A 27345-nucleotide genomic window follows, 5' to 3' on the forward strand; every position below is an offset into this window, starting at 1 on the left:
CGTGTTCCTAGGCTGCGGACCAATTTGGAACTACTTTTCCCAGTTTGCTGCGCGCAGGGAGGAGCAAAGTCTCCGGTTCCCCTAGTCCTCAGGGCTGCTGGGAATTGGTGTCCGTTTCCTCTTCGTACTGCGTGACTGGAGCTGTAAGAGGGTCACGTAAACAAACTACAATTCCCGGAAGACCCCGCGCGCTACAGGTCAGGGCTAGGCTGGGGCCGGGTTCGCGGTGCCCGCTGAGACGGCGGCTGCGGCTACGGCTGGAAGACCCGGGCGGGAGCCCGCGGCACAGGCCGTGGCTTGTGCGGGGAGGGTGGCGGGGAAGGACGGAGAAGGAAGATGGCGACGTCGGGGGCGAACGGGCCCGGATCGGCCACGGCCTCAGCTTCCAATCCGCGCAAGTTTAGTGAGAAGATCGCGCTGCAGAAGCAGCGTCAGGCCGAAGAGACGGCGGCCTTCGAGGAGGTGATGATGGACATCGGCTCCACCCGGGTGAGGGGCCGCGCCGGAGAACCGAGCGGAGCTATTACAGAGCGGGAGCCCAGAGGCGGGGCGGGGGTGAGAGCCACAGCCAAAGAGGCGGAACGGGGTAGCGGCTGCGGACGCCGCAGTCTGGGAAGCGGAGGGTGAGGGCCGTGGAGCAGGAAGGCGGGTTCTGTCGGGGGAGGCCAGAGCTCCCAGAGACACTGGGAGTTCGGGAAGACTAGGGACCAAATGAGGAGTGGGCGGAGATTGGAGACAGTTCCCTGGAACCAGGCGGAAGTCGAAGGTGGGTGGTCCTTGTGCATCCCTGATTGAGTCCTCTCGGGGATTCTACTGAAGCATCCCCGATGCTGGTTTATGGGGTGGGGGGGATGGTCTGCTTGCCCTACTCTTGTCTCCTCTGAGTTGGTAATCTCTTCCAACCTGGTTCCTCCGCCCTCTTGGCTACTCTCGGCACTTCAGTTCCTCTGGGAAAGGGCCCCTTGAGTGGTTTGAACGGCAGTGCCGGGTATAGTGGGGCAGGAAGTCCCCTCCTGCGTCCCGTCCCTTTGCTTCCTTTTTCAAATACTTCTTGTGGTTTCCTGACGTGAATGAAGGTGAGGTCCATTGCCCACAGACTGGTGCTTGGTGTTTTGCCGTGGTGGCCGTCTTGGAAGAGAGGTAGGGCTTTGAATCCTGAAAGCGGGAACCAGTGGCTGTAGGTTGTGTGGAACCCGATGGCTTTGTGTGGGTCACTTATGGATTGGTTTGGAGGGTCTTCTATGTGTAGGGAATATTAACTTCTAGGAAGCTCCAGAAAGAAGGCATCTTGGCAGAGTTGCCTCTGAAACCCCTCTGGCCTTAATTTCTTTCTATCAACTGGGTGCCTGAGGGACTGAGGGGTGGAAGTTTGCGCAGCTGGTATGCAGGCCTAATGTAGGGAGGCATTATTCTCAAAACAGCAGGTGAGGAGGATATTTCAGGAATTCCTCATGGCAGGGAGTTAGAAGGAATTTAAGGGGAGATGCAACAGAAATACCACATGTCAAAGCTCTTTCTCCTGGTTTGACTGGAATTGCAGCTGTCTATGACTGACTGTGGTTGTATTTGTGTGTGTGTGTCTCCCTTGACTTTGTTAGTCTTTTTTATGTTTATTTCCCCTTTTAGTCTCTAGAGACCATGTGTCCTAGTTTGTGGGAGATAGAACAGAGAGAGTTAGGTGGGGAAGCAAACCGTGTGTGTCCGTGTGTGTTTGTGCCTAGCTGCTACAATCTAACTGTTGACTGCTCCCCTTTAGGAGCTTGTGGTCTTGGGGGGGCAGAGGTGAGAAGGTGGGAGAGAGGCTGATCTCCAGCTGACACCTTGAGGTGACGCCTTGAGGTGACGCCTTGAGGTGACGCCTCTGGACTGTGACTGCAACAGAGACATGGTGGGACCTTAGGGCCGTATGTGCAGAGAAAGGCTGTGAGAAACTCCAAGCTGGGCCGTTGATCTTTGCAGCGTCTCGGTCTGTTCAAAGGCCCCCTCCACCTGCTTTGCCCCTGCTGGGTCACTTCTGTTGCACATAAAAGTGTAGTGGGCATACTTGGCCAGAGCCTGGGAAACTGGGCTCTGATACTTAACCTTTATTTGGCTAGCTGGGAGGGCTCATTTGCAGCAGATATGGCCACAGAGGCCTATACTGCTCTGAGGGTAGGGTTGTCATTCATTCATATATGTGTGTGTGTATATATATATATTATTAGCAGCCCTGAAGTGGCCCAAAAGTGAGCATAGTGCCTACTAAATTCACTGGGCTGACTTAGAACAGAAAGTTAATTCTGAGGGTATAGCCTGTGCACAATAATATGTCCTGGAAGTTCTCAGAATTTACCCCTCATCAGCTGCTCTAGGTCTCTCTTATTTAGCTGGTGACAGTGGCTGTCTCAGAAGTAGGTACTCACCTCGCACAGAGGGACTTGAGATCTGTAGACAGATTAAAACCATGCCAGGCTAAGGAATGTGGTATCTCACTCTGGTGCTAGGCTTATGTTCCCAGAGGGGATGAGGCTAGGGAGACAGCTCCGGCCCAGGCTGGAGTGGGCTGCTGTTCCCTCTCCCACTCCCATTCACCAGCTTTCCTGCCCATTCAGGGTCTTGCAACTAAGTAGAAGGATGTGCCTTGGTTTGTTTTTTATTTAAAGATTTTACTTACTTATTTTTAGACAGAGGGGGAGGGAGGGGTAAAGAGAGGGAAAGAAACGTCAGTGTGTGGTTGCCTCTCATGCGCCCCCCACCTGGGACCTGGTCTGCAACCCAGGCATGTCACCTGACTAGGAATCGAACCAGCAACCCTTTGGTTTGCAGGCCGGTGCTCCATCCACTGAGCCACACCAGCCAGGGCAGAATGCGCCTTGGTTTTGGCCCTGTTTTTCCATCTATGAGAGCCATCATTCCTTAGGTGTTCTAGTTTGGGAGGTGCAGGCTCTGGGTAGCCTTCTTGAGGCTGGGCAAGTGGCAGAGCCTGGAAGCCTGTGCTTCTTTCCTCTGCTAGAGGCAGGAAAGAGGCTGGTAGTAGTGGCTCTGTGGCATCCACCTGTGGCCTTTCCCTCATTTTCCAATCACACCAGGACACATCTGGAAGCAAAAGCATGGGTGTCTAATAAGCACCCCTTCTCAGGAGGTAAACCATACTACTGGTCTGGGGGCTCCTGGCAGCCCTGCAAGGACTCTTGTTTAGATGGATGACAACTGGGACAGACCCTGAACAGTGTCAGGCTTGTCAGGGTCTGTGCATGACAGAGTGATGCCAGGCATTAGTGATAGCATTGATGAGGGTCGCCTGCTGAAGAGCTGAGGCAGAGTGTTTGCACAGGTCTCAGTGGAGCTTTTCCCCAGCACTGTTCTTTGTTCTGTTCTCCTCTTCTTTTCTCTCCCCCTCTTCTCTTCTCTCTCTCTTTCTTTCTTCCTTTTTTTTTTCCCCCTTGGCAGATCTCTTAAAAGTAGTACCAGTAGTAGCATATCCTGGAGACTGGAGTGGCAAAGGCGGCCAAAGACCATGAACAGTGCTAAGCCTCCCCCACCCTGACATCCCCATTTTGCCCTTCATGTCTCAGTTACAGGCCCAAAAACTGCGACTGGCATACACAAGGAACTCTCATTACGGTGGTTCTCTGCCAAACGTGAACCAGATTAGCTGTGGCCTGGCTGAGTTTCAGGTGAGTGGACGCAGCCTCAGTAGAGTGCAGGCTGTTCGGCAGCTTCCCCGTTGACTTACCTGTGTGTTTTGGCAGAGCCCCCTCCACTCACCATTGGATTCATCCCGAAGCACTCGGCACCATGGGCTGGTGGAACGGGTGCAGCGAGATCCCCGAAGAATGGTGTCCCCACTCCGCCGCTACCCCCGCCACATATCCTTCACAGAGGGTTTGGGGAATTTGGAGGTGGTGGGTTGGGGTCCCTTGGGAACTCATGGTGGAAGGGGAGTTTAGGTGTTGCCCAGTCCCATCCTTCTCCGGGAGCTCTCCTTTACCCAGCCTCCCAGAAAAGTGACCATTTGGCCCATGTGTCAACGCTGGCTCCTGTGCAGGGGAGTGGCTGCTCCTGAGGTTGTGCCCTCTGTCTCTGGCTGGCCCTGACTGTCCTTATGCAGCTTGCTCTTTGCTGCCAGAGGCAGGGCTCTCTGATATTTCTCCTGCCTGAGGGGGTTTGGTTCCCTCCTCACATTTCTGTCCTTAGCTTTCAATCTCAGAGACCTCCACAGAAGTGCCTCCCCAGGCCCTGCCTAGATAGTCTCCTATGTTTTTCCACCTCTGCTGGGTCTCACCCTCTTCTCTTCCATTCTCTGACCTGATTGTTTCTCCTTGTCGAGGAGGAAGAAGGTATTTGTTTCTTAAAACAACTCACCTGCTGCCTCCGTTATTCTTCTGTCATCGGGTCTCTAGCCCATCCAGCCTCTCCTCACTTTTTACCTTAACCCGTGCCGTTCACATTGACAGCTCTCCCTACAGTCCTGCTTATTTATCTCCTCCCCCGGAGTCCAGCTGGCGGAGGTCAGTGCCCAGGGAGGTCAGGCTCTCCTGCCCACTCTGACATGTCTCTGGAGGGCGCTTGTGTTGGGGTTGGGCTTGTGGGGCTAGGCTTTCAGCAGTACCTCCTATCCTAAGGGCAGGGCTGGAAGGGGTGGGGGCAGGTAGAGTAGGTGGGTCAGAGTCCAGTCTCAGTCTTATTGACACGGGTGGCCAAGCCTCCCAGTCCAAGCAGGGCAGGACCAATGGTAGCCGTGGCTAGCTGGGGTGTGTGTATAAGGGGGAAGGGAGGACGGCTGCCTCCTATCAAGAGTAGGTGCCAGCCCTGGCTGGTGTGGCTCTGTGGATGGAGTGCTGGCCTTCAAACCTAAAGGTTGCTGGTTTGATTCCCAGTTAGGGCACATGCCTGGGTTGTGGGCCAGGTCCCCAGTAGGGGGCGTGGGAGAGGCAACTGATCAATGTATCTCTTGCACATAGACATTTCTCTGCATCTCTTTCTCCCTCCCTTCCTTTTTTTCTAAAAATAAGTAAATAAAAATGTTAAAAAAAAAAAAAAAAAGAGTGGATGCCGGATACAGTGTCCTGGCAGTCAGAGTCCTGAAGCCTTCTGTCCGCCTCATCGCTATACTCACACCTAGCAGAGTCGCTGGGCGCCGGGATTCCCATGCAGCTTGTCCTGGCAGATGGAAGTTGAGATTTCCCAGATCTAGATCAGTTTTCAACCTTTTTCATCTCATGGCACACACAAACTAGTTACAGTAATTACCTACCCTTTTTGTTCCAGTATGACTTTAAAAAAAATCAGGTGCCTATACTTATGTATAAGGACTTCTGGTGCAAAGAATTAACGCAACCTTGTTATGTGACGTGACCAATAGGATGCAGCTCTATTATATACGACCTGTATATTTACAGTTCAAGACAGCGCGTTCACACCAGGCTATTGTGTTGACTTGTCATTTTTTTACTTGACAATCCAAGGGATAAGAGGTCAGTGCTCCTGACTAAATAGTCAGGTATGGCATATTTTAAAAGTTCTTGTGGCACACTGGTTGAAAAATCACTGTCCTAATGGATTGGAGGAGAGGGTTCATGGGTCACAGATATTTGAAGGACCAGAAGGAAAAGAGGCATGGTCGTGGGTGCCTGGCCCTCTTTACCTCCACGTTGGCTGCCGCACATTTCCCAACTCCTGTGCCTGCCTTCATGTCCATTGGTGGCCTTCCTCCTTATGACTTTGTTTTTCATTCTAGGACGATGCCCTGGGGCAATTTCCCTGCAGAGAAGGGGCAGTTGTTTCGACTACCATCTGCACTTAACAGGTGATGACCCTTGCATTCTCTAGTCCACATATCTCATCTGTACTTTCGGGCCCCTACCCTGTTCCAGCCCAGCTAGTGTCTTCCCCTGCTAAGGAGGACGTGGGGGCCAGGAAGACCGTCACTGGTGTCAGCTGATCTCCGTTCCCTTCACAGGACAAGCTCTGATTCTGCCCTTCACACAAGTGTGATGAACCCCAGCCCTCAGGACACTTATCCAGGTCATGCACCTCCCAGTGTCCTGCCTGGCCACCGTGGAGGTAAGTGGCCGTGTCCTGGGGTAGGGGGTAATCCTGGGGCTTTGGTGTGAAGCAGGGAGGCAGGTGGCCACTGCAGCCAACTCCACCTCATCCTTTGCAGGTTATGTGGATGGTGAAATGGACTCCAAAGGTATATGTTTCTCACCGCTTGTGGATACTGAATGCCAAAGAATTTCTGGGCTGGTGTTGGGGGCTTTACTCAGGGCCAGGGAGCGGGACTCCCTCCCACCTGCCTCTGCGTCCTGTTCTGCCTTACTGGCTCCTTCTGCAACCCTCCACTCATCAGTCTTTCTCTTTCAAGTCCCTGCTATTGAGGAGAACTTACTAGATGACAAGCATTTGCTGAAGCCCTGGGATGCTAAGAAGGTAGATGTGGCCCGCTGTCCCTCTTCTTTCCATGGGCAGGCCTTCAGGGGCCCCTGTGGAGCACTGTCCTCATTCTTCTCTTTCTTCCTTCTCTCCTCAGCTGTCCTCATCCTCTTCCCGCCCACGGTCCTGCGAAGTCCCTGGAATTAAGTAAGTGCCTCTTTGATGTTGGCTGAGGGGATGGGTGAGGGAAGGAAAGGGAAATGTGGGAGGCCAATCTCTGCTCCTCCCTGACAAGTGGCCCGCCAGTTATGTCTTTCTCGTGCCCTCCTCCCCCCAGCATCTTTCCGTCTCCTGACCAGCCTGCCAATGTGCCTGTCCTCCCCCCTGCCATGAACACGGGAGGCTCCCTACCTGACCTCACCAACCTGCACTTTCCTCCACCGCTGCCCACGCCCCTGGACCCAGAGGAGACAGCGTACCCCAACCTGAGTGGAGGCAACAGTACCTCCAATTTGACCCACACCATGACCCACCTGGGCATCAGTGGAGGCCTGGGCCTGGGCCCAGGTTATGATGCACCAGGTGAGTGGCTGTCCTAACTGCGTCAAGAGTGCTGCCTGGCTGGAGGGGCCAGGGGGTGGGAGGCTTGAGCGCCAGTGACTGCCCATATCAACCCACCACCTGTCCACACTGGGTTCCCCTCACTATACTTTTCTGCCAGTGAGAACTGGTAGGTATGGCTTTTCCAAGAAAGAAATTGGAGAGCAGCCCCCAAGTGGACAAAGCCAACCTCACTGCCAGGGACAGTGTAGGGAGGACATTGTGTTGCCACTTCCATAGTCTGGTCACTGCTACCCATTCTGGGCAGAAAGGGGCCCAGTTCCCATCAGTAATGTTGGCATCTCTGGTTTTTTGTCTGTGCCTGCAGGATCTCATTCACCTCTCAGCCATCCATCCTTGCAATCCTCCCTAAGCAATCCCAACCTTCAGGCTTCCCTAAGCAGTCCTCAGCCCCAGCTCCAGGGGTCCCACAGTCACCCCTCACTGCCTGCGTCCTCCTTGGCCCACCATGCACTGCCCACCACCTCCCTGGGTCATCCCTCACTCAGTGCCCCAGCTCTCTCCTCCTCTTCTTCCTCCTCCACTTCATCTCCTGTGCTGGGTGCCCCCCCTTACCCAGCTTCTACCCCTGGGGCCTCCCCCCGCCACCGCCGTGTACCCCTCAGCCCCCTGAGTTTGCCCGCGGGCCCAGCCGACGCCAGAAGGCCCCAACAGCAGCTGCCCAAACAGTTTTCGCCAACAATGTCACCCACCTTGTCTTCCATCACTCAGGTATGCATGGCCGCCTTCCCTACGTGTGTCTGTCTCCCTTCCCCTTCTCTTTCTGCTAAGTTCTCTCCTTTCTGCCCTCCTTCCCTCAAATACCTCTTCTCCTTACTTCCCATACTTGTCTCATCCATTCCCTTTAATTCCCCTGTCTTGTACCTGCCCCATCTTTTATTTATCTTGTTTTCTCTTGGCTTAAGAGTGCAAACCCTAGGGTAAATCTTTCTGGCAAATCCGGGCCCCACCTCTACTTACAGTCTCCTTGTGGGCAGTTTCACTTCTCTGCGCTTAGCCTCCTCATCTATGAAACACAGATAGGATTGTAAGAATCAAAGGAAATCATGTATGGAAACCGCTCAGCACCATGCCCGGCCCAGGTGCAGGCTTGACATGTGGTAGCTTATCCTCTCCCTTTTCTCCTTTTTTTTGTTCCTGTCCTTCTTTTCTTGTCTTTTTTTCTCATGTCTATCCTGTCCCATCCCTTTTCCTACCTCCCTTCCTTCTTTTCTAGATTTCATAGACTCAGAGAAGCTCCGATCATGGAGCCCAATCCTTTCATTTTATAGACACAGAGATTGGGGCCCAGAGGGCAAGTGATTTTCCCACGCTTACACAGAATGTTGGGAAGAGTTGGGACCAGAACTAAAAACTCTTGAGTTTAGGGCCGTTCCTCAATGCTAAAGCTCCTAGCTCTTTCCTGCCCCCTGTCCTCCTCTTGTTTTCCTCTCCCTGTACCTTTCCTCCTGTCACCCTAAGGTTCGCTTTCCCTCCCCTCTGCCCTGCTTTCTCCTCCCCTCCATTAGTCCTCTCTGGATGTGTGTTGTGTGTTCCATCTGCCACAGGTCCCCTTCTCTGTAGGAAAGACTGAGATCCAGACCCAGCAAGGGCTGTGCTCTCTCGGAGCCTGAGCCTGCAGTGAACCTAACTTCCTTCCCTCCTTTCCTCCTTTCCTCCTTCCTCTCCTGTTCTCCCCGGCCTTGTCAGGGCTTTAGGACGGCAGTTCTCAAGTTCACTATTGTGCTGTTAAGCACTTGTTAGGTGTGTCACAAGTACTTGATTACTAATAATCGCTAAAGCACCAAGGTTTAGGAATAGTTCACTTCTGGACTGGATTCAAAATTATTCTTATGTTAGCCTCGCTCACTTGCTTTCATTCCGATGAGCAGTTTTGAGTGATTGCACCCAGTCCCAGGGACACCCATGGGAACGTTGTCTGGTTTGTGTGGAGGATGGTTGCATCTTCCAAGGGTGGGAACCCCTGACTGAGCGTTCTTCTTGGGGGCACACTGAAAGGTAAGCATCTCTTTCTCCTTGCTTCTCTTTAGGGCGTCCCCCTGGACACCAGTAAACTGCCCGCTGACCAGCGGCTGCCTTCATACCCATATAGCCCCCCAAGTCTGGTTCTTCCCACCCAGCCACCCACCCCAAAGCCTCTACCGCAGCCAGGGCTGCGCTCTCAGGCCTGCTCAGTGCAGTCCTCTGGTGGGCAGCCTGCAGGTCGGCAGCCACACTATGGGACACTGTACCCACCCAGCTCCAGTGGGCATGGGCAGCAGTCTTACCAACGGCCAGTGAGTGACTTCAGCCTGGGGAATGTGAGTACTCAGGTCCCTGGCTCTGAAGCAGCGGAGAGACTGGGATTGGGTCAGATGGGCCTGAGCGGTCTCACTGACGCAGTCTAAGTTGGGAGATCCTGGTGGGGGAGATCTTCCCACTCCCCAGGGGACATGGCCCTGCCAGCTTGGGGCTCCTCTAGTCCTGTGTTTGATCCTTCTTCCTGTCCCTCTCCCCCAGCTCTCTCTGCACAGCTTGCTCTTTGATGACTACTGTTTTGACCCATTCTCTTCCTGGCACGCACAAGCTCTGTCCCAGCAGGTACGGTGCCCACACCTACTTTGGGGCCCGTGCTCACCTCTGTCGCTCTGCTTGCTGCCATCTCCCTCTCTCTTTGCTTTTGGTCTGGGTGGAGGGGATTACTGGGCAAGGGCATGTGTCAGCAGGGCCGGACAGTGGCGGGCAGGCGCTCCTGTTCTGAGGCCCACTTCCTCAAGGCCTGTCTGTGTGTCCCAGCTGGAGCAGTTCAGCATGGAGAGTCCATCGACCAGTCTGGCGCCGGATCCCACTGGCTTTTCTGAAGGGTCTGGATTTTTAGGGAGTGAGGGATCAGTGAGTGTCCTCCAGGACCCCCATGCCCTCAACCACCAGAACTTGACACACTGTTCTCGCCATGGCTCAGGGCCTAACATCATCCTCACAGGTGAGAGGTGTGGGCAGTCACGGGGGATGGAAGGAGGGAGTGATACATTTGCTGGCACAGCAGGAGATGGAGGGGTCCTCACCCATTTCTTCTGCCCATACAGGAGACTCCTCCCCAGGTTTCTCTAAGGAGATTGCAGTGGCCCTCTCTGGGGTGCCTGGCTTCGAGGTGTCAACAGCTGGGTTAGAGCTAGGGCTGGGGCTGGAGGAGGAGCTGCGCATGGAACCGCTGGGCCTGGAAGGGCTCAACATGCTGAGTGACCCATGTGCCCTGCTGCCTGATCCTGCTGTGGAGGATTCATTCCGCAGTGACAGACTACAGTGAGGGGACTCATCATCCCTCTAATTGGCCCTGTTCCCCATCACTGTTCCTTTCCTCCCTTCCCCCTGGCCAGTAGAGACTACTCTCTGCCCCCAAATCCTCTTTCTAACATGAATGAGGGATCCCAAGAATGAGAAAAAGCAAGGGGTTAATCCAGGTGACCCTTGAATTCTGTACAAGGGGTGGGCCTGGGGGAGCTCAAGGGAGGGTCTAAAGCACTTGTAACTTTGAACCGTCTGTCTGGAGGTCAGAGCCTGGTAGAAAGCAGGGGGTAGAGGGGAGCCCCGGAGGCAGGGCTAGTTCGGGATGCCCAGGGGTGGGCAGTGCCAGCCCCTTGTCACCACTCTTCCCCCTTGTAATGGTGGAGAGAGCCAGAGTGGATATTATTTTTTATTAAATATATTATATGTTAATAAAAAAAATATATTAAACCCTTGGTGTGGTTGGCTACTGTCTGGGTTGTGGCTGGCGAGCTAGGGGATCTGCGGGGCACAGGCCCTTCCATCTATCATGCTTTTTACGTCTTCTGAGCGCCTTGTGGTTTGTGGAGCCCCCCACCCTGCCCTACCAGCCTGAGTTTGTACCCTGCATTGGACACGGGGGTCCAGGCTGCATGCTCCCATGGCAGCACAGGTTCTTCCGCATCTGTTCAGGGTCCTGCTGCAGCATCAGGGGACAGGGGCTCTGGCCAGATGAGTTACTGCTCTTCTTCACCCCTGTGGCCTGGCTGTGAGTCAAAGTGAGGAGGTGATTGCTGGCTGAACTTATACAGGTCTGATGCTTCGGGGAGAATGACCCCAGCTTTTGCCGGGGGTAGCTGGCCTCAGTGCTAGGGCTACCTAGGAGAGAGGCTATAACAAATAAACCAGCTAGGTCTTGGGTTGGCTCCCCTTCTCTATGGCCCTTTAAGCCTAGAGGTCATCAAAATTAGACAAGTCTTACCTGGCCAGCCTCTGATCCCATTCCTGTAAGTCTCAGGAAAGCTCCGAGGTCTCATTCCTGCCCTCGCACTAGCTGTGGCTCACCCTCTCCACTCTCTTCACTCATTCATTCTACAGATGCTTAAGTGATAACCACATTCTAAAGAGGTTTCCTCTCTGTGGCTTGGGTTGCTAGCACTCTGACCATCTAGCCTCACCCCTTTTCTCTTCCACTCTCAGCACAGTCAGAAGGGTCATGCCCCTCCTCAAGTTACCGACACCTACTGTTTCATACCCTATAGTTCTGGCCTTTTCCTCTTCCTCTTTCCAAAGCTCTTGCCATTTTCAGAAAAGAGAACTGAGAGCTTCTGGCTTAGGCCCAAAGGGAATGCAGTGTGCCCTAAACCTGGAAGTAGAAGGAGCCACCTGGGTGTCCACTGCCTAGACCTTCAGGCCCTTCCCCCAGGCATGCATATCTGACCCGGAGCACGCCTTGGACTTCAAGGGCTGCCCCATCAGCGTCCCACTGCACCTTCTGAGTGGTGAGATGCTCCTTGGGTGCAAGGAGCCCTCCCAGCCGCCAGGGGTCGCGCTGCAGGCCGCTGGGCGTTGGGCAGGCACCGCCAGGGTCACGGCCACAGGCCCAGGAGAGCGTGTGGGGAGCAGCTGCGCCCGCAGTCCTTGAAGGGGTTGTGGGGGTGGTGGAGAAAGCGGGGTGCGCAGGGAAGTACCCAGCCCCCAGCTCAGCGGGAGCTGGGAGGAGCGCGGGGTCCAAGCGAGCTGCACAGCAGCACAGTCCCCTGCGTGGCGCAGCGGCGGGGACGCAGGGATCACTCGGATTTCCATCCTCCGCGCCCCGGCGCCCTCGGCTGCCTCTCCTTCCTTCCCCGGCCACCCCGGAGGGAGTGGCGCCCAAGTCGGGTGCGCCATGTCCGGGGCCGGGTAGCCCGCCGTCCGCTGCCCGCCGGCCCGCCAGCCCACCCTCCGAGCCGCCCGCAGCGGGCCGGCCGGCCAGGGAGTCGCAGGGCAGGCAGGTAGGGGCCGGACCGGGCGGGGCAGCGGGCGGGGAAGGAAGGGAGTGGGTGCGGGGTGGGGGAGGTCCCCCAGCTGTTCTCTGGCGTGGCACATCTGGTTCCGGTTCCCCTCTCCTGGGGAAGTGAAAGTGGAGGGGAGTTCTGCGCCAGGCGCCCTGCAACCCCTTGCTCCTGCGGGTCCGAAGCTGGAGCACCCCTCCCTCTGGCTCGGGTCACGCGGCGGCTGGCGCTGCTGCCGTCACGTCCCCCGCGGACTGGTGCTCCTGCCCCTTTCTTAGCAGTCTCCTGCTCCATGCACCCTCTGCCCCAGCCCGAACTTCCCGTCGCCTGGCTTGCGGGTGTTGGGACCCCGAGTGGCACCCATGCCCCTTGCCTTCCCCAGGGAGCAAGGGCTGCCTTGTGCAGGGTTCTTCCCTGGCTGATTGAGGGAAGCTCTGGTGCACAGGTCCTGCGCAAGGTTGGGGCCACCCACTCGCTACTCAACTCGGCCCACCTAAAGGTGCCTGCCTGCTGCCTGGGGGACATAGGTCGCCCATTTGCCTGTAGTGGGTGAGGGATGAGGTTGTTCCCCAAGCTAAATTAGGAGGCTGACGGTGACTCCTGGCTTCACGTTCCAGACATGGAAGCTAAATTTAGCTAGAGTTTGTGTGTGTGTCGGTGGGCGCATGCTTGCGTGTCCAGAGGCCAGGTTGAGAAGAGAGCAAACCTTGCTCCATGAGATTGCCTTGCTCCCCGTGATTCCCTTGCTCCCCGTTCTCTGGGTATGGGTGGGAAGTTAAGTAGAACTGTACATCCTGGAGCCATTCTGAGCTTCCTCTACTTTGCTCGGGGTCCTTTAGTCTGAGGTTCCACTTGGCATGATGCTGTGTTGGCACCTTCAACAGTAACACCCCCCCCCAGACACACACCCATAGACTGACTTCCGCTGAGCTGCACTGAGCTGCAGCTTCCCCTCCACTGTTCCAGGAAGTCACCTCCCTTCTCCTCTGAAACACCCCCACTCATTCCGTCCTCTGCTGTAAGCCACCCACCACGCTCTTTCCTAGCTTCTGCATCTTTGGGCTCCCCAGGACCCTTGGGCTCCTACTCTCGGGTTGGGCCATGGAGGCAGGTGAGAACTCATTTACTGAAGACCAGTTGTGGGCCTGTTTTCATTTCTGGGCTCTGTGGAGGAAGGCATGGGGATGGCCGGGGCTGTCTCCCACAACCGCTTTTGTCCTCACCGAGTATACCGAGGTGGGTGGACATTATTTTGGGTTTTATTTGTTTGTTTTTTGGAGTATTTTTTCAGGTTAGTGGAATTAGGTGAGGAAAAAAGACACTTGAGTCTGGTGAAAGGACACCAAAGCTTGGGTTTTGTGGGCTTTCTGGACACTTGTGCCGTCTTCACAAAAACCTAGACGTGGGCTCTTTAAGAACATTAGCTGGCCCATGCAGTTCTTATGATGTCATAACTAGGGTAAGAAAGTCAGAAACTCTTAGAAAGACTGTGAGGTTGGCATGATGTCATGACCAGAATTAATGATGCAGTTAATCAGAAAAGACTGCGACCTGTTATAATTCTGTATGGGTAGGGGATGAGAAGAGGGAGGGTCTTTAAAAGGGTTACAGGATTAAGGTGATGTCAGAGCCTAGGTTAGCTGTGCAGTGGAGTTTGGGTTCTTTACTTTGGGAAAGGTCTAGTACCATGAAGAGAGGGTCCTGGTCTCTTTAAGGAGCTGTGGTGGACTCTGAGGGCCTGATGATGTCATAGGTGGGAGAGTTCGGGATTGGCTGACCACTGATACTGCCTTTCCTTGAAAGGACTAGGAAGAGGGGGGGAGCAAGAGGAGCACCCCCAGTTGCCATGGCAACACCAGCCTTCCTTTCTTCATCTCTCCCCTATTTGACCATTCCAGATGCAGTGAGTGAGGGGGGGGCCATGGCGGAGGAGCGGCCCCCCCGGCTGGTGGATTACTTCGTGATAGCTGGGCTTGCAGGGTCCGGAGCACCCATCCCTGAGGAAACATGGGTTCCTGAACCCAGTGGGCCGCTGCGCCCTCCCCGGCCAGCTGAGCCCATCACAGATGTGGCAGTCATCGCTAGGGCACTGGGCGAGGAGGTGCCCCAGGGCTACACATGCATCCAGGCCTCTGCAGGGGGTCACCCCTTGGAACTCAGTGCTGGGCTCCTGGGTGGAACTCAGCCCGTCATCTGCTACCGCAGAGGCCGTGACAAGCCCCCCCTCGTGGAGTTAGGGTGTGTGCTCCTACCCGTGTTGGCACTAGGGAAGACTGGGGGGGACTGTGGGGTGAGGCAGGGAGAGGTAGAGGTATGGGAAGATGAAGAATGGGCAATGGGAATGGGAATGAGCTGACTAGAGGCCAGGGAGAAGGGACTAAGGTTGTATCTAGTTAATCCTCACACCGCCTTGGGTTCCTGTACTAGTGTTGCTACTTGCTAGCTATGTGATCTTGGGCAGGGTTTGTTTCCTCTGGGCTTGTTTCCTCATCTGTAAAGTGGGGAAAATTATCCTCTTCATAGGGTGGTTGAGAAGATTAAATGCAATCATCCATAAAAGGGACTTAGCACAGAGTCAGTAAATGGTAACATTTTTCTTACCATTTATTAATGACTATGAGAGCCATGGAAGGCTTGAGGAGTTGTTGCTGATCAAGTGGAGACAAGGGTGGAAGAGGGGACACAGGATTCTGGAGAGCAGAGTGCAGCAGCAAGGGAGCTTGGGTCAGCGTGTGACGAGGCTGAGGGTACAAGGCAGGTGGGTAGGACTGAATAGGCAGATCTGGCAGGACTGGGGTCTTTCTGCTCTGCCCCCAACTTGACATGTCTCTCTGCTCTCTGTGCCAAGGGTGTTGTATGAAGGGAAGGAACGTCCCAAGCCTGGTTTTCAAGTCCTAGACACGACACCCTACAGCCACTCAGCCAACCTGGCCCCTCCAGGCCCTGGGCACCCTCGAACCTACCTCACTTACCGGCGGGCAGCAGAGGGGGCAGGGCTGCATGCCTTGGGCATCACTGACCTGTGCCTGGTACTGCCTAGCAAGGGTGAGGGCACTCCTCACACCTACTGCCGACTGCCCCGCAACCTCAACCCTGGCATGGTGAGTGGGGCTGGGGCCAAGGGCTGATACCTGTGCCACCCCGGCCTGAGGGTGTGGATACTGGGCACAAACAGTACTCTAGAGTGCCTGGGGCCTCCAGTGGCAGGCGTGGGCCCAGGGGGGTGACTCTGGCCTTAGGGGACTGGGAATAGTGGGAATTCTAAAGACAAAAGACCGCTTGGGGGTGGTGGAGAAAGTAGGCCCCAGAAACCTTTGTTAGCTGTGTGTCTGCTTGTCTCTTGCCATTTCTGGGGCAGTGGGGCCCGGCAGTGTACCTGTGCTACAAGGTGGGCCTGGCCAAGGCCAACACGCTTGTGTATGAGGCAGGTGAGTTGCCCTTTTGTCCCGCTAACCCCTTGGCCTTCCATGTTCCTCTGCCCTGGTGCCTCTTGGCTGGCACCTTCATTTTCTCCAGAACTCCCCTGGGCCTCTTGGTCCTTCTCTGGGATCCCTGGTTCCTTCCTCTGGAGCCTCATGGACCCTCCTCCTTTTGGGTGCTCCCCACTCTGCCGGGGGTGCAGAGCTGCTAGGCCGCTACCCAGAGGAGGACAATGAGGCGTTTCCGCTGCCTGAGTCAGTGCCCGTGTTCTGCCTGCCCATGGGGGCCACTATTGAGTGCTGGCCTGCCCAGACCAAGTACCCGGTGCCTGTCTTCTCCACCTTTGTGCTGACGGGTGCAGCTGGTGATAAGGTGGGTGTGTGGGTGTGTGGAGTGTGGGAACGGGTCGGAGCGGTGCAGGGCCCGCCTGACCGCTTTCTGCCTCCGGCAGGTGTACGGTGCTGCCCTGCAGTTCCATGAGGCATTCCCGCGGGCTAGGCTGTCGGAGCGGCAATCACGCGCCCTGGGCCTGCTGAGCGCTGTGGAACGAGGCCGGGCGCTGGGGGGCCGAGTGGTGCGCAGCCGGCGCGCCATTGCTGTGCTGTCCCGCTGGCCTGCCTTCCCGGCTTTCCGCGCCTTCCTCACCTTCCTCTACCGCTACTCCGTCTCGGGCCCCCACCGCCTGCCCTTGGAAGCGTGAGCATGGCTCCCCTGACTCTGGGAAGGAGTCTGACGGGGTCGGGAGGCCCCGGAGAGATGGAAGAGATTAGCATGGTGTGGAATGGGAGTCTGCGTGGGGGAGGTGGGCAGAGGAGCGGGAGGCAGGGTTGGAGTGTGTTTGCACTAAGCTGCAAAAGCACCAGTCGCTGAGGGGAAGAGGGGCCTGAAATCCAGTCTACACTTGTTAGCTGTCCTGGCAAGGAGCTGTGCATGCTTAGAGGGGATCTCTTTTCTCATTTGCATGAAGTCTGTATATAATAACAGCTCTGATGGCTGATGCAGGTCTCAAGAACTTGATTCCTCAAGAGGTCAGGGAGGAATCAAGTTTTTGGGACAGGTGACCCCAGGAATGTGAATGTGGTGGTAGAACAGGGATAGGTTGGGGGAATCTGCCTCTGACTGGTGTGTCCCTCTCCCCCCCCAGGCACATCTCCCACTTCATTCACAACGTCCCCTTCCCTTCCCCACAGAGACCCCGCATCCTGGTGCAGGTGAGGGCTGAGGCCAGGCTGGGGCTGGATGGGAGGAGGGCAGTTGGCAGGAACTAACCTCCATTATGGTGACCTGTGGCTCTTCTGCCTCCCAGATGTCTCCCTATGACAATCTGCTCCTCTGCCAGCCTGTATCTTCACCCCTACCACTCAGGTATGTGCCCAAGTTGGGAGGAGTTGATGCCCAAGGACATGGTAGGTGCCAGGCAGGTGGGCACAGCTGTTGAGGCCCATGTAGTCTGGGCCCAGGTGGTGTCTGTGCTCAGTGACTAGGAGAGGGTTTCCAGGGCCTCCTGGTGACTTGTCCCCCACTTTGGTATTGCTGCCCACAGTGGTGCCAGCTTCCTGCAGCTGCTGCAGAACCTGGGCCCTGAGCTGGCCATCACGCTGCTGCTGGCTGTGCTCACGGAGCACAAGCTACTAGTCCATTCACTGCGTCCAGACCTGCTCACCAGCGTCTGTGAGGCCCTTGTCTCTGTGAGTGCCCCCTTGCCCAGTGAGCCTCCCCCAGAATGTTCTCTTGGGTTACCCTGTCCCTCCCCAGACTATTCCTTGGGGAGGGTTCCTCAGCCTTCTCCTTGGGCACAGTGTTCAGGGACATACAGCTGCCACTAGGGGCTCTTCTTTGGAGCCCACCTCCAACAGTTTCTCTCAACGGGCACCGCCCACACCCAGTCAGTGACTCCCTGTCTCCTGCGCCCCCACTGCCGCTGCTGCCCCAGCCCCTGCTCACTGCTCCTCACTCCCTGGTGCTCCAGATGATCTTCCCGCTGCAGTGGCAGTGCCCCTACATTCCTCTGTGCCCGTTGGTGCTGGCCGACGTGCTGAGTGCCCCCGTGCCCTTCATTGTGGGTATCCACTCCAGCTACTTCGATCTGCATGACCCGCCTTCTGATGTCATCTGTGTTGATCTTGACACCAACACGTTATTCCAGTAAGAGGGCTGTTCTCATTCAGGGGGCCGCAGGGAGGAGGCATGAGGGCGGGTGTATAGAGTGGTGCCTTTTCAAAGCAGCCTCGGGCAAAAAGTAGGGGAGGCTGGTGAGCCCCATAGCCCTTTCTTCCTGCTTCTCTAATAGGACTGAAGAAAAGAAGCCCCTCTCCCCTCGGACCCTGCCCCGCAGACCCTACAAGGTTCTGCTGGCTACACTGACAAACCTATACCAGCAGCTGGATCAGAGTGAGAAGCCTGGGTGGGAGGCTGGAAACTCATTGACCGTAAGCCTCCAGTTTGGGGAGAGGCCTGTGGAGAGCTAGACCTTACTTGAGGAGGTTAGAGGAGTTAGGGTTTCATGTGGTGGAAGTGTGGGAAATTCAAATTCTAGTTTAAGCAACAGGGAGGGACATACAATATTAATATTCCTGAATATGCTTGAAAAGACGAGCTTGTCATTGCAGAGGCTTGAAACTGACCTCAGGGTAACTTCAGTCAATGTTGGTGCCAAGTCAGTTAGCAGCCGGAGGCGGAGGCGGTCCTGCGATGGTGGCGATGGTGGGGACTCGTGCGTAGAGCAGGGTTGGGGTTAGCCCTTAGGTGGCTGGCCCTGAGTCTCAGGTTACTGTGGTCTCCAGCATACACTGGTCCCGAGGAGGAGGCATCCCTGGAGTTCCTGCTGACAGACTATGAGGCTGTGTGCGGCCGCCGAGCCCGGCTGGAGCGTGAAGTCCAGGGGGCCTTCCTTCGCTTCATGTCCTGTCTGCTCAAGGGCTACCGGGACTTCCTGCGTCCACTCACCGAGCCCCCCTCTGAAGGGGTTCGTGATGTTGACAACCTCTTCTTCCTGCAGGGTAAAGAGGGCCTGTCTCTGCTTGGGGAGGGTATCACAGGAGGGGTGGCCAGGGGACCTGGAGACCACTCAGTTGCTTGTTCTTTCACTCAGTGGACATTTTTATGGGTACCAGCTTTGTGCCACACAGTCTTCTGGGCTTGGAGGGAGTACGGGTACAAAGAAGAACCAGCTGAGGCCCTGCCCTCTGGTGTCTTGGGCTTGGGGTGGGCACAGGGAGTCCTGTGGTGAGCTACTCCCGTGGTCAGGGCTCTCTTCAGGGACACTGGTCTTGGAAAAACCCCAGTCTGAGGGAGTAGGTACAGACGGCCAAAAGGGACTCCATGGGACCATGGTGCTGGGGGAGCTCAACCTCAGCTTGGAGTGGAGTATGGTTGGGCCAGATGGGCCAGAGAGAGGGTGGCTTTGATGGCCTTGGATGCCAGGAGGGCAGGGAGCCAGGAAAGGGCTTCAGGAAGGGTGCGGCTGTGCTGGGTAACCTTCCTCCCCTGCCCCATTCTCATCCCCCTCAGGCTTCCTCAAGTCCCGGGAGCGCTCTAGCCACAAGCTGTACTCTCAGCTGCTGCGCACGCAGATGTTCTCACAGTTCATCGAGGAGTGCTCGTTTGGCTCTGTTCGGCACGCTGCCCTTGAATTCTTTGACTCTTGCGTTGACAAGGTTTTGAGCATTGTCGCTTCTCTTGTCGTGCCCTTTGCCATCTGCTCTCCTCCTGGTTGTCTCTGTTACCCCAGGACCACTACAAATGCAACTCTGTGTCTTGTCTGTGACAGTGTGACAGGGATGGTGCCCCTGGATTTACTCAGTGCACAGCCTGTGTAGCCACACGTGGCTGGTTTACATTCATCCCGTCTTTCTTGACTCCATCCCCCAGCTGTACCTCCGGGACCTTGCTGGAGTCTCAGCACGCTTGCTCCTTTCCCATGGATGTGCTTTCTGGGGAGATGCCACCTTGCGGACGCCTGGCCCTGCTCCACACCCATGTCTTGATGCTCAGTCTCTCACCATCCTGCCCCAGGTCCACCCAGAGCAGGAGAAGCCTGAGCCAACACCCTTGGTGGAGCTGGAGGAGCTGTCAGGAAGTGAACTCACCGTCTTTATCACACCTCCGGAGGAGCCCCCCATGCCAGAGGGCAGTGAACCCTCTCCCCAGTACTGGTGAGAGCTGCTTGTGCCCTCCCTTGTTGCAGGGCCACACAGGCTAGCTTAGTGCTGACTGCTTCTGATGTTGCCTCTCTGCCCCTCCAGCTATGATGGATTTCCAGAGCTACGGGCCGAGCTGTTTGAGTCTCCCCAGGAGCAACCCGGGGCTCTGCCTGTGCCAGGCCCATCCCGTAGCGCCCCTAGCAGCCCTGCCCCTCGCCGTACCAAACAGGTAACCAGCAGGTGACCCCCAAAGGCACCTGGCTTGGCCAAGGGCTGCTGCTTCAGCTTCTTCGTGTGCCAACTGCATGTACTAGTACCTACCCCGTAAGGTTATTTGGGGGTTTACGTATGCCCAGCACAGGAAACATTAGCTATTGTTAACCATTGTCATCAGCATCATTGTCTTCATCTTCTGAGCGCTCTGGGAATCCAGGGGTGCGTTGCCTCTTCGGGGCATCTGCCCATGCTTATGGGGTAGGCCTCACTGTCCAGGGCTCAGGGCTGAAACCTGTATGGGCAGCAATCCTCCTGCCTCCTCCAAACACATCCCATTCCTTAGGGAGGGGGTTCCTTCTCACACACCATTTTAAAAATCTTATCTTATGTTTTTATTTCTAGGGGGGGGGGGGGAGGGAGAAAGAGAGGGAGAGAAACATCGATGATTGAGAGTAACATTGATCAGTTGCCTCTCACACGCCCGCAATGAGGAACCTGGCCCACAACCCAGGCATGTGCCCTGACTGGGAATCAAAAAAGTGACCTTTCAGTTTGCAGACCGGTGCTCAACTCACTGAGCCACACCAGCCAGGGCTTGCACACCATTTTAAGGCCTGCCCTGCCCTGGCATTGTATTCACTCAGGTGTGTCCCCTGCCCCACTTAGGAGATGAAGGTCGCGCAGCGGGTGGCGCAGAAATCTGCAGCAGTGCCTGAGCTGTGGGCCCGGTGCCTGCTGGGACACTGCTACGGGCTGTGGTTCCTGTGTTTGCCTGCCTATGTACGGTCAGCACCATCCCGGGTGCAGGCATTGCACACGGCCTACCAGGTGCTCCGCCAGATGGAGAACCACAAGGTGGTGCTGCCTGATGAGGTGGGTACCTGTGCTCAGTCTCAGGGGTGCTTGTGTAGCTGTGGGTGCTGCTGACAGGGAGACTCACTGGAGACCTGGGAAGGCCGATGGAGAGCATGGGCAAAGCCCTGGAGTTGGCAGGTGCTCCAGAACATTTATTGAATGAATGAGCACGATCAGGGATGAGCAGCAGGGACTGGAGGGTGGTGGGGTCAGCAGGAGCAGAGGGTGGCTCTCAGGCAGCTTCAGGGGCTTCCAGAGGCCAGTGAAGCCTGTGAGAACCGGAGAGGCTGGAAAGATGCTTGCCGAGACTCGAGGGTTTGGGTTGGGAGTGAGTCCCCTCATCCTGTACCTCTGCTGGACCAGGTGTGCTACCGGGTGCTGATGCAGCTCTGCTCGCACTATGGGCAGCCTGTGCTGTCTGTGCGGGTCATGCTGGAGATGCGGCAGGCAGGCATCGTGCCCAACACCATCACCTACGGCTACTACAACAAGGTGCCAGGTTTGGGGCTAGGGTGGGACAGCAGCATGTGCCGGGTGTGTGTGGGGAGGATGCTGCTCCCTGAAGCCTGCTACTCTCTCCTCCTGTTGGTGACTGGGCCTGCGTGATCCACCGGGTCCTGTGAGCATTGTTGTTTGGGTGTCCCTGCAGTGTCTTAGTGTCTACCTTGGGTTTGCTCACACTTGGCTGCTTTGTTTCACAACAACCCTGACGCGGGTGGGCAAGTACTGGACAGTGTTAGCCAGTGTGCCAGGGTGCATTTCACACCGCTTCGTCTTCACCACGGCCTTCACAGGTGGAGGAATTATTCTCCCTGCCTTACAGAGGAGGAAATGAGGTTGCGGAGTTAGCAACCGGTCCAAGGTCCCCCAGTTAGAGAAGTCAGATATGAATACAGGCATATTGTTGTCTCCTGAATTCAGGTCCTAAACTGTGACATTAAACTGCCTCCTGTTTTTTATTTTAAAAATACTTTTATTTATTTTTAGAGAGAGGGGAAGGGAGGGAGAAAGAGAGGGAGAAGAACGTCAATGTGTGGCTGCCTCTCAAGCACCCCATACTGGGGACCTGGCCTGCAACCCAGGCACGTGTCCTGACTGGGAATCGAACCAGTGACCCTTGGCGCTCAACCCACTGAGCCACACCAGCCAGGGCTCCCTTCTGTTTTTCAGATGAGGAAACTAATGACCAAAAAGAGTGAAATGATTTCTTCAAAGCTATTTAGGTTATAAGTAATAAAGTCTGGAAACTGCTTCTGGCTTCCTGTAGACCCCTCTCAGAGGTGGCTGCTGCCAACTGCCTCTTCTGGGCTTTTGTTCCTGACTGAGCCATTGGCAGGACAGTCCCAGGCAGCAGATCTGGAGGGGAAAGTGGTCCCTGGGGCTCCAGGACAAGCAGTAGGTGTCAGGCTAGGGCTGGGGTGTGAAAGTAGGCCATCTTGATGGGCACTGTGCTTGGCAGGCTGTGCTGGAAAGCAAGTGGCCGTCTGGTACACCGGGTGGGCGTCTGCGCTGGGCCAAGCTTCGGAATGTTGTCCTGGGGGCTGCTCAGTTTCGCCAGCCCTTGAGAGAACGGCGGCAGCAGCAGCAGCAGCAGCAGCAGCAGAAACAGCAGCCGCAACAAGCAGCAGCAGCACAAGAGGCAGGCAGCTCCCAGACAGGTAGGCTGGGATTGGTGATTCGGGCAAGGAGAGGCATGGAGACTAGGGTGGCTAGTGTTTGGCACTGGGTGTTCTGGGGATGGATCAACTACACTTGGCTGGTCACAAAAGAGATGAAGTTCTGCAAGGAACCTTACAAACCCATGGCCATGAGAGGAGTTCTGATTTGGAATAGAGGGCTGGGCTTCTAGCCGGCTGCCTTTCAGTCCTTCCCTGTCTTTTACAGGGCCCTATCTGGAGCGTCTCTCCCCTACCCGCCCCCTTCATCGCCAGACTACTTGGGCTGGGCGGAGCCTGCGGGACTCGGCCTCACCCACGGGGCGTCTGGTGAAGAGTGGCAGCCTGGGCAGTGCCCGAGGAGCACAGCCCACTGTGGAGGCTGGCGTGGCCCACAGTGAGTGCTCTTGACTGACCAACACCCCAGTCAGCTTTCCTAACCATTTGCCAGTGAGAGAGGAAGACAAGAGCCAGAATGGAGGGATGACCTTCTGTGGTGGGGGCTGCAGACCCTGAGGGAATCTTGCCCACAATGCCGTCATGATAGGGGTCGTGATGCCAGAGTTTGTGCAGCCAGGAACTGTGTTTACTTAATTTCTGGAGGAGGGGCTGGGCTTCACCTTCCCTGACTTTCTCCTGCCCTGCAGTGATAGAGGCCTTGGGGGTACTGGAGCCCCAGGGATCACCTGCTCGCTGGCACGATGGAAGCCTCTCAGACCTGAGCCTGGCCGGGGAGGAGCTGGCAGCTGGTGGCAGCCCAGGAGACTCAGGCTCAGCCCTGAGTACCCAGTCCACTGAAGCCCCAGAAGGGCTACGTGGACATTTGGCCAAGGCTAGTAGGCGTCAGGATGAGGCCAGCACCCCACGACGCGGGCTGGGTGCCCGCCTCCAACAGTTGCTCACTCCTTCCCGCCGCTCCTCTGCCTCTCGCATCGCCCCACCTGAGTTGCCTTCCGACCTGCCTCCCTCAACTCGCCGCAGCCCCATGGATAGCCTCCTGCACCCTCGGGAGCGCCCTGGATCCACTGCCTCTGAGGTAGCCAGCGAGGGGAGGGTCCAGACATTTAAGCACCCTTGGGCCTGGGTGGGGGCGTTGCTAACGGGAGAAGAGCCCCCACCCAGAGGGCCCTGAGGGGTGGTCGAAGTCAGCACCCTGGGTGAAGAGGAGCATGGGATTGGCTGATCAGGCTTTCTTGTGTCCTGGCAGAGCTCCGCCTCTCTAGGCAGTGAGTGGGACCTCTCAGAATCTTCTGTCAGTAGCCTGAGCCTTCCTCGTTCCTCAGAGCGCCTCAGTGAAACCCCCGGATCCTTTCAGCCACCTTCCCTGGAAGTGAGGATAACCTCCCACACAGATGTGCTTGAATACACACCCCCTTCGCCCTCTACCATTCACTCTGTCAAAGGCAGGGCCCGGGAGGAGGTGGAAGGAGGCTTGGCTGGGATTTGGAAGTGAGAGGGGCTCGGGAAAGAGCCTCCGCTCCTGAGCCTGCAGGTCAAGCGGGGCTTGCTTCCTGGGATCTTCTTGCCTGCAGATTCTGCTGTCTAGCTGCTCCTTGTGCCGTGCCTGTGACTCGCTGGTATATGATGAGGAGATTATGGCTGGCTGGGCACCTGATGACTCCAACCTCAACACAACCTGCCCCTTCTGTGCCTGCCCCTTTGTGCCCCTGCTCAGCGTCCAGACTCTTGATTTCCGCCCCAGGTGCCCAAAGCAGGGCAAGTGCTTTGGGTGGGACAGGGATGTGGAGGTTTAAGGTCTGACCCCTCCTGCTATCCCCCTGCAGTGTCCCCAGCCCTAAGCCTGTTCCTGCTGGTGCCTGTGGCAGCAAAGATGCTCCTGACCCTGGGGGCCCAGGCCCTGTGCTCAGTGACCGCAGGCTCTGCCTTGCCCTAGATGAGCCCCAGCTCTGCAACGGGCACATGGGGGTAAGGGCTGGGCCAGAGGGGCATGAAGATTGGGTGTGTGTTGCCCTGTGGGGGGTCCCCAGTGGTGATGGGCAGAGATGGACATTGAAGGCAAGGGCATCCCATGAGATGCTGGAAATGTGACTCAGTGGGAAGCATGGCTCTGAGGACGAGGCCATGGCACATGCCCTCTACTGCCCTCCCTATTTGTGCCCAACAGGGTGCCTCCCGGCGGGTCGAGGGTGGGGCATGGGCATACCTGAGCCCCCTGGTGCTGCGTAAAGAGCTGGAGTCACTGGTAGAGAATGAGGGCAGTGAAGTACTGGCGTTGCCTGAGCTGCCTGCTGCCCACCCCATTATCTTCTGGAACCTTCTGTGGTATTTCCAGCGGCTGCGCCTGCCCAGTATTCTGCCATGCCTGGTGCTGGCCTCCTGCGATGGGCCCTCAACCTCCCAGGTCAGTGTCCTCATGTGGTCCCTGCTTCCCAAGTGCCTCCCTCCTCATCTCCCAGCTCTCCATCTCTCAGTCCTCTGTGACCTTGGTACTGTGGAAAGAGCACATGCTTTCGAGTCAGGTGTACTTGGTCTTACTCCTTGCCCTTTCACGTCACCACTGAGCCTTGATTTTCTCATCTGTAAAATGGCATGAGTGTCCCCCTCATAGGACTATTGTTAGATACCTTGTGTAATGCCTAGAACTTAGACGGTGATTCATTAATGTCTGTCTGCACATTTCACCAACATTTACTGAGCGCTATTAGATTCCAGGCACAGTTTTTACATACTAGGGGCATAGTAGGTTACAGGAAAAAATGCTTATTCTCAAGGAGCTTGCATTCTCATGGTGGGTGAGAGTTCCTTTCGCTCCTCTCTTTGGCTATATCCTGTGATATCCCTGTGTCTTTTGGAGCATCACCTGTCCACAGCCTATCCTCCACGAGTTTCACTGTTTCCTTTTTCTTGGCCTCCCGCAGGCCCCGTCTCCTTGGCTAATGCCTGATCCAGCGTCTGTGCAGGTGCGGCTGCTGTGGGATGTCCTGACCCCTGACCCCAATAGCTGCCCCCCTCTCTATGTGCTCTGGAGGGTCCACAGTGAGTCTTGTATTTGGCCTAGGGTAGGCAGGAGTGGGTCCTATGCCCAGAGAGCTCAATAATCCTGGTTATCTTCCTTTCACCCAGGCCAGATCCCCCAACGGGTGGCATGGCCAGGCCCAGCGCCTGCATCCCTTAGCCTGGATTTGCTGGAGTCGGTGCTGCGTTATGTTGGTCTCAATGAGGTGCACAAGGCTATAGGGCTCCTGCTAGAAACTCTAGGACCCCCTCCCACAGGCCTGCACCTGCAGAGGTATGGGGCTCCCACCTGGGAGTTTTCTGGCCTGTGCTATGCTCTCCAACCCCTTTCTCTTACTCATGCCCTTCTTCCTTCACTCCAGGGGCATCTACCGTGAGATCTTATTCCTGACAATGGCTGCTTTGGGCAAGGACCATGTGGACATAGGTGAGGGTACAGGCAGGGGGCTCAAGAGTTTAGGAATCTGGGAGGTTGGAATTCTTATATGTTGACCTCCCTTTTCCCTCTTCCCTAGCATCCTTCGACAAGAGGTACAAGTCTGCCTTTAACAAGCTGGCCAGCAGCATGGGCAAGGAAGAGCTGAGACAGCGGCGGGCACAGATGCCCACTCCAAAGGCCATTGATTGCCGAAAATATTTTGGAGCACCTCTGGAATGCTAGGGATCGTTAAGCTTCCCCCTCCAGCCTGGGGTGGGGAGGTAAGAGAGAAAGAATTCTAGAGATAATCTGCTTCCCTTGTTCCTTTCATAGAGGAGTTGGGAACAGCCTGGGAGACATGCCCAGCCATAGGCTCCAAGTGGGGGCAGCAGGAAGAGGGACCCACTATTACCAAAAGTCACAATTCCCTGTCTCCAACCTGCCCACTAAGCTCATGCTGATGTTGGAGGAGGCCTGGGGGCAGTTGGCACAGCTCTGTTTCTCCCCGTCCTATACTAGGAACTCCAATCAGGGTACCCACAGGTCTGTACTGCCCTGGTCATTTTATAAGTTTTTGTTTTAAAAAACAACTGGAAAGATACAGAGCTACTGAGCCTTTGCCTTGAGTGGGAGGGAAGGATAACATTCCCCATCAATGATGGTCCCTCTTCGCTGGAATTGCTGAAGGAGTCCAAGGCTCTCAATGCCTTTCTACCTTAGAGTTTGAATTTTATTTTAACTTATTTATTCTGGAGACACAGCCCCCTTGCTTATAAGGTTATTATGAATGGTGAAAAAGAGAAGGGAAATGGGGCACCATGGTTCAGTGGTTTGCAGCTCTTTAAAAGTCAGGAGTTGGGAGCTAGAGGAGTCCCAAACTCCCCTTAGGAAGAATTGGTGCCCCTTCTAGTTCTAATTCTTCTTGTCCACTCCACCTGGGGAATGCCTCACCTATCCAGGGCCCTGACTGTGCAATAAGGATTATTCCTTGCAAAGTTTTGTTGGATGTAAATATAGTAAAAGCTGCTTCTGTCTTTTTCCTTCTGGCTCCTGTTTCCTGAGTCTGGGATCATGAAGGGGGTTACATCTTTGTTTTGTTTTGTTTGGTTTTTTTACCCTGGCTGTACATCCCCCTTTCCACGTTTCCACTCCTTGTAGTCTTCAGGCACACCTTGCTTTTCCTGACCAGGTCTGCCACTGGTCCCTTGAGGCACAAGGAGTTCTCAGAGCAGGAGAGGGGTGAATCTGGTGTTGGCTATGGTGGTGCCAGTCTGTGTGGCACTTCCGGCCCTCCCACACAATCACCCCCTTGTCCCTCATCTGTACCCCACACAAAGGCTTCATTCTCTGGGGGCCCTGAGCTCATCCCTGCCTTCTTTCCTCTCCCCCAGCTTCCCCCTCCCAACTTCTCCAGTACCTCCACAAGGATGACAACACTCTCCCCAGTAGTT

At 55.8% G+C, this 27345-nt stretch overlaps 2 protein-coding genes across 11 annotated transcripts; both read left to right on the forward strand.

Annotated features, from left to right (window-relative positions):
- Nucleotides 1-104: 104 nt before the first annotated feature.
- CRTC2 (CREB regulated transcription coactivator 2) lies at nt 105-10693 on the forward strand. Of its 5 annotated transcripts, none has more exons than XM_071219767.1 (15): nt 105-394; nt 3555-3656; nt 3732-3845; nt 4426-4490; nt 5720-5788; nt 5942-6045; nt 6146-6175; nt 6347-6411; nt 6512-6561; nt 6692-6936; nt 7283-7686; nt 9006-9275; nt 9475-9555; nt 9751-9937; nt 10041-10693. In XM_071219767.1, exons 3-15 carry the CDS (start codon nt 3816-3818, stop codon nt 10259-10261), a joined length of 1821 nt encoding a protein of 606 aa, XP_071075868.1. In that variant the 5' UTR covers nt 105-394; nt 3555-3656; nt 3732-3815; the 3' UTR covers nt 10262-10693. The 5 variants fall into 5 exon arrangements, with proteins under 5 accessions (XP_071075868.1, XP_053772190.1, XP_053772191.1 ...); XM_053916215.2 differs by having other exon boundaries at nt 111-489; XM_053916217.2 differs by lacking the exon at nt 105-394 and adding an exon at nt 552-766.
- Nucleotides 10694-11653: 960 nt separating this feature from the next.
- DENND4B (DENN domain containing 4B) lies at nt 11654-26934 on the forward strand. Of its 6 annotated transcripts, none has more exons than XM_053916213.2 (28): nt 11654-12212; nt 13259-13323; nt 14111-14450; nt 15061-15313; nt 15729-16004; nt 16084-16328; nt 16777-16843; nt 16939-16997; nt 17176-17320; nt 17602-17777; nt 17923-18023; nt 18416-18631; nt 19143-19288; nt 19647-19786; nt 19877-20003; nt 20657-20863; nt 21209-21337; nt 22305-22503; nt 22730-22897; nt 23148-23536; nt 23708-23830; nt 24033-24202; nt 24285-24426; nt 24626-24862; nt 25380-25497; nt 25585-25750; nt 25839-25903; nt 25992-26934. In XM_053916213.2, the coding sequence occupies exons 2-28, from the start codon at nt 13314-13316 to the stop codon at nt 26135-26137; spliced, it is 4560 nt and encodes a 1519-aa protein (XP_053772188.1). In that variant the 5' UTR covers nt 11654-12212; nt 13259-13313; the 3' UTR covers nt 26138-26934. The 6 variants fall into 6 exon arrangements, 5 of the variants coding, with proteins under 5 accessions (XP_053772188.1, XP_053772189.1, XP_024428945.2 ...); XM_024573177.4 differs by lacking the exon at nt 11654-12212 and adding an exon at nt 15571-15640 and having other exon boundaries at nt 12242-13323; nt 15835-16004; XM_045203950.2 differs by lacking the exons at nt 11654-12212; nt 13259-13323 and adding exons at nt 13330-13448; nt 15571-15640 and having other exon boundaries at nt 15835-16004.
- The last annotated feature ends 411 nt before the right edge of the window (nt 26935-27345 follow it).

Source organism: Desmodus rotundus, chromosome 12, assembly GCF_022682495.2.
Source record: "Desmodus rotundus isolate HL8 chromosome 12, HLdesRot8A.1, whole genome shotgun sequence".
Lineage (NCBI taxonomy): Eukaryota > Metazoa > Chordata > Mammalia > Chiroptera > Phyllostomidae > Desmodus > Desmodus rotundus.

Excerpts from the sequence above, each read along its gene's own strand:
- CRTC2 (XM_053916215.2), top strand. The coding sequence starts at position 337 with ATGGCGACGTCGGGGGCGAACGGGCCCGGATCGGCCACGGCCTCAGCT. Across the intron at positions 6,562-6,691 it reads TGCGAAGTCCCTGGAATTAA|CATCTTTCCGTCTCCTGACC; the intron begins GTAAGTGCCTCT and ends TCCTCCCCCCAG. Across the intron at positions 7,687-9,005 it reads CCTTGTCTTCCATCACTCAG|GGCGTCCCCCTGGACACCAG; the intron begins GTATGCATGGCC and ends GCTTCTCTTTAG.
- DENND4B (XM_053916212.1), top strand. The coding sequence starts at position 13,391 with ATGGGGATGGCCGGGGCTGTCTCCCACAACCGCTTTTGTCCTCACCGA. Across the intron at positions 23,831-24,032 it reads TTCAGCCACCTTCCCTGGAA|ATTCTGCTGTCTAGCTGCTC; the intron begins GTGAGGATAACC and ends TCTTGCCTGCAG. Across the intron at positions 25,498-25,584 it reads TGTGCTCTGGAGGGTCCACA|GCCAGATCCCCCAACGGGTG; the intron begins GTGAGTCTTGTA and ends CCTTTCACCCAG.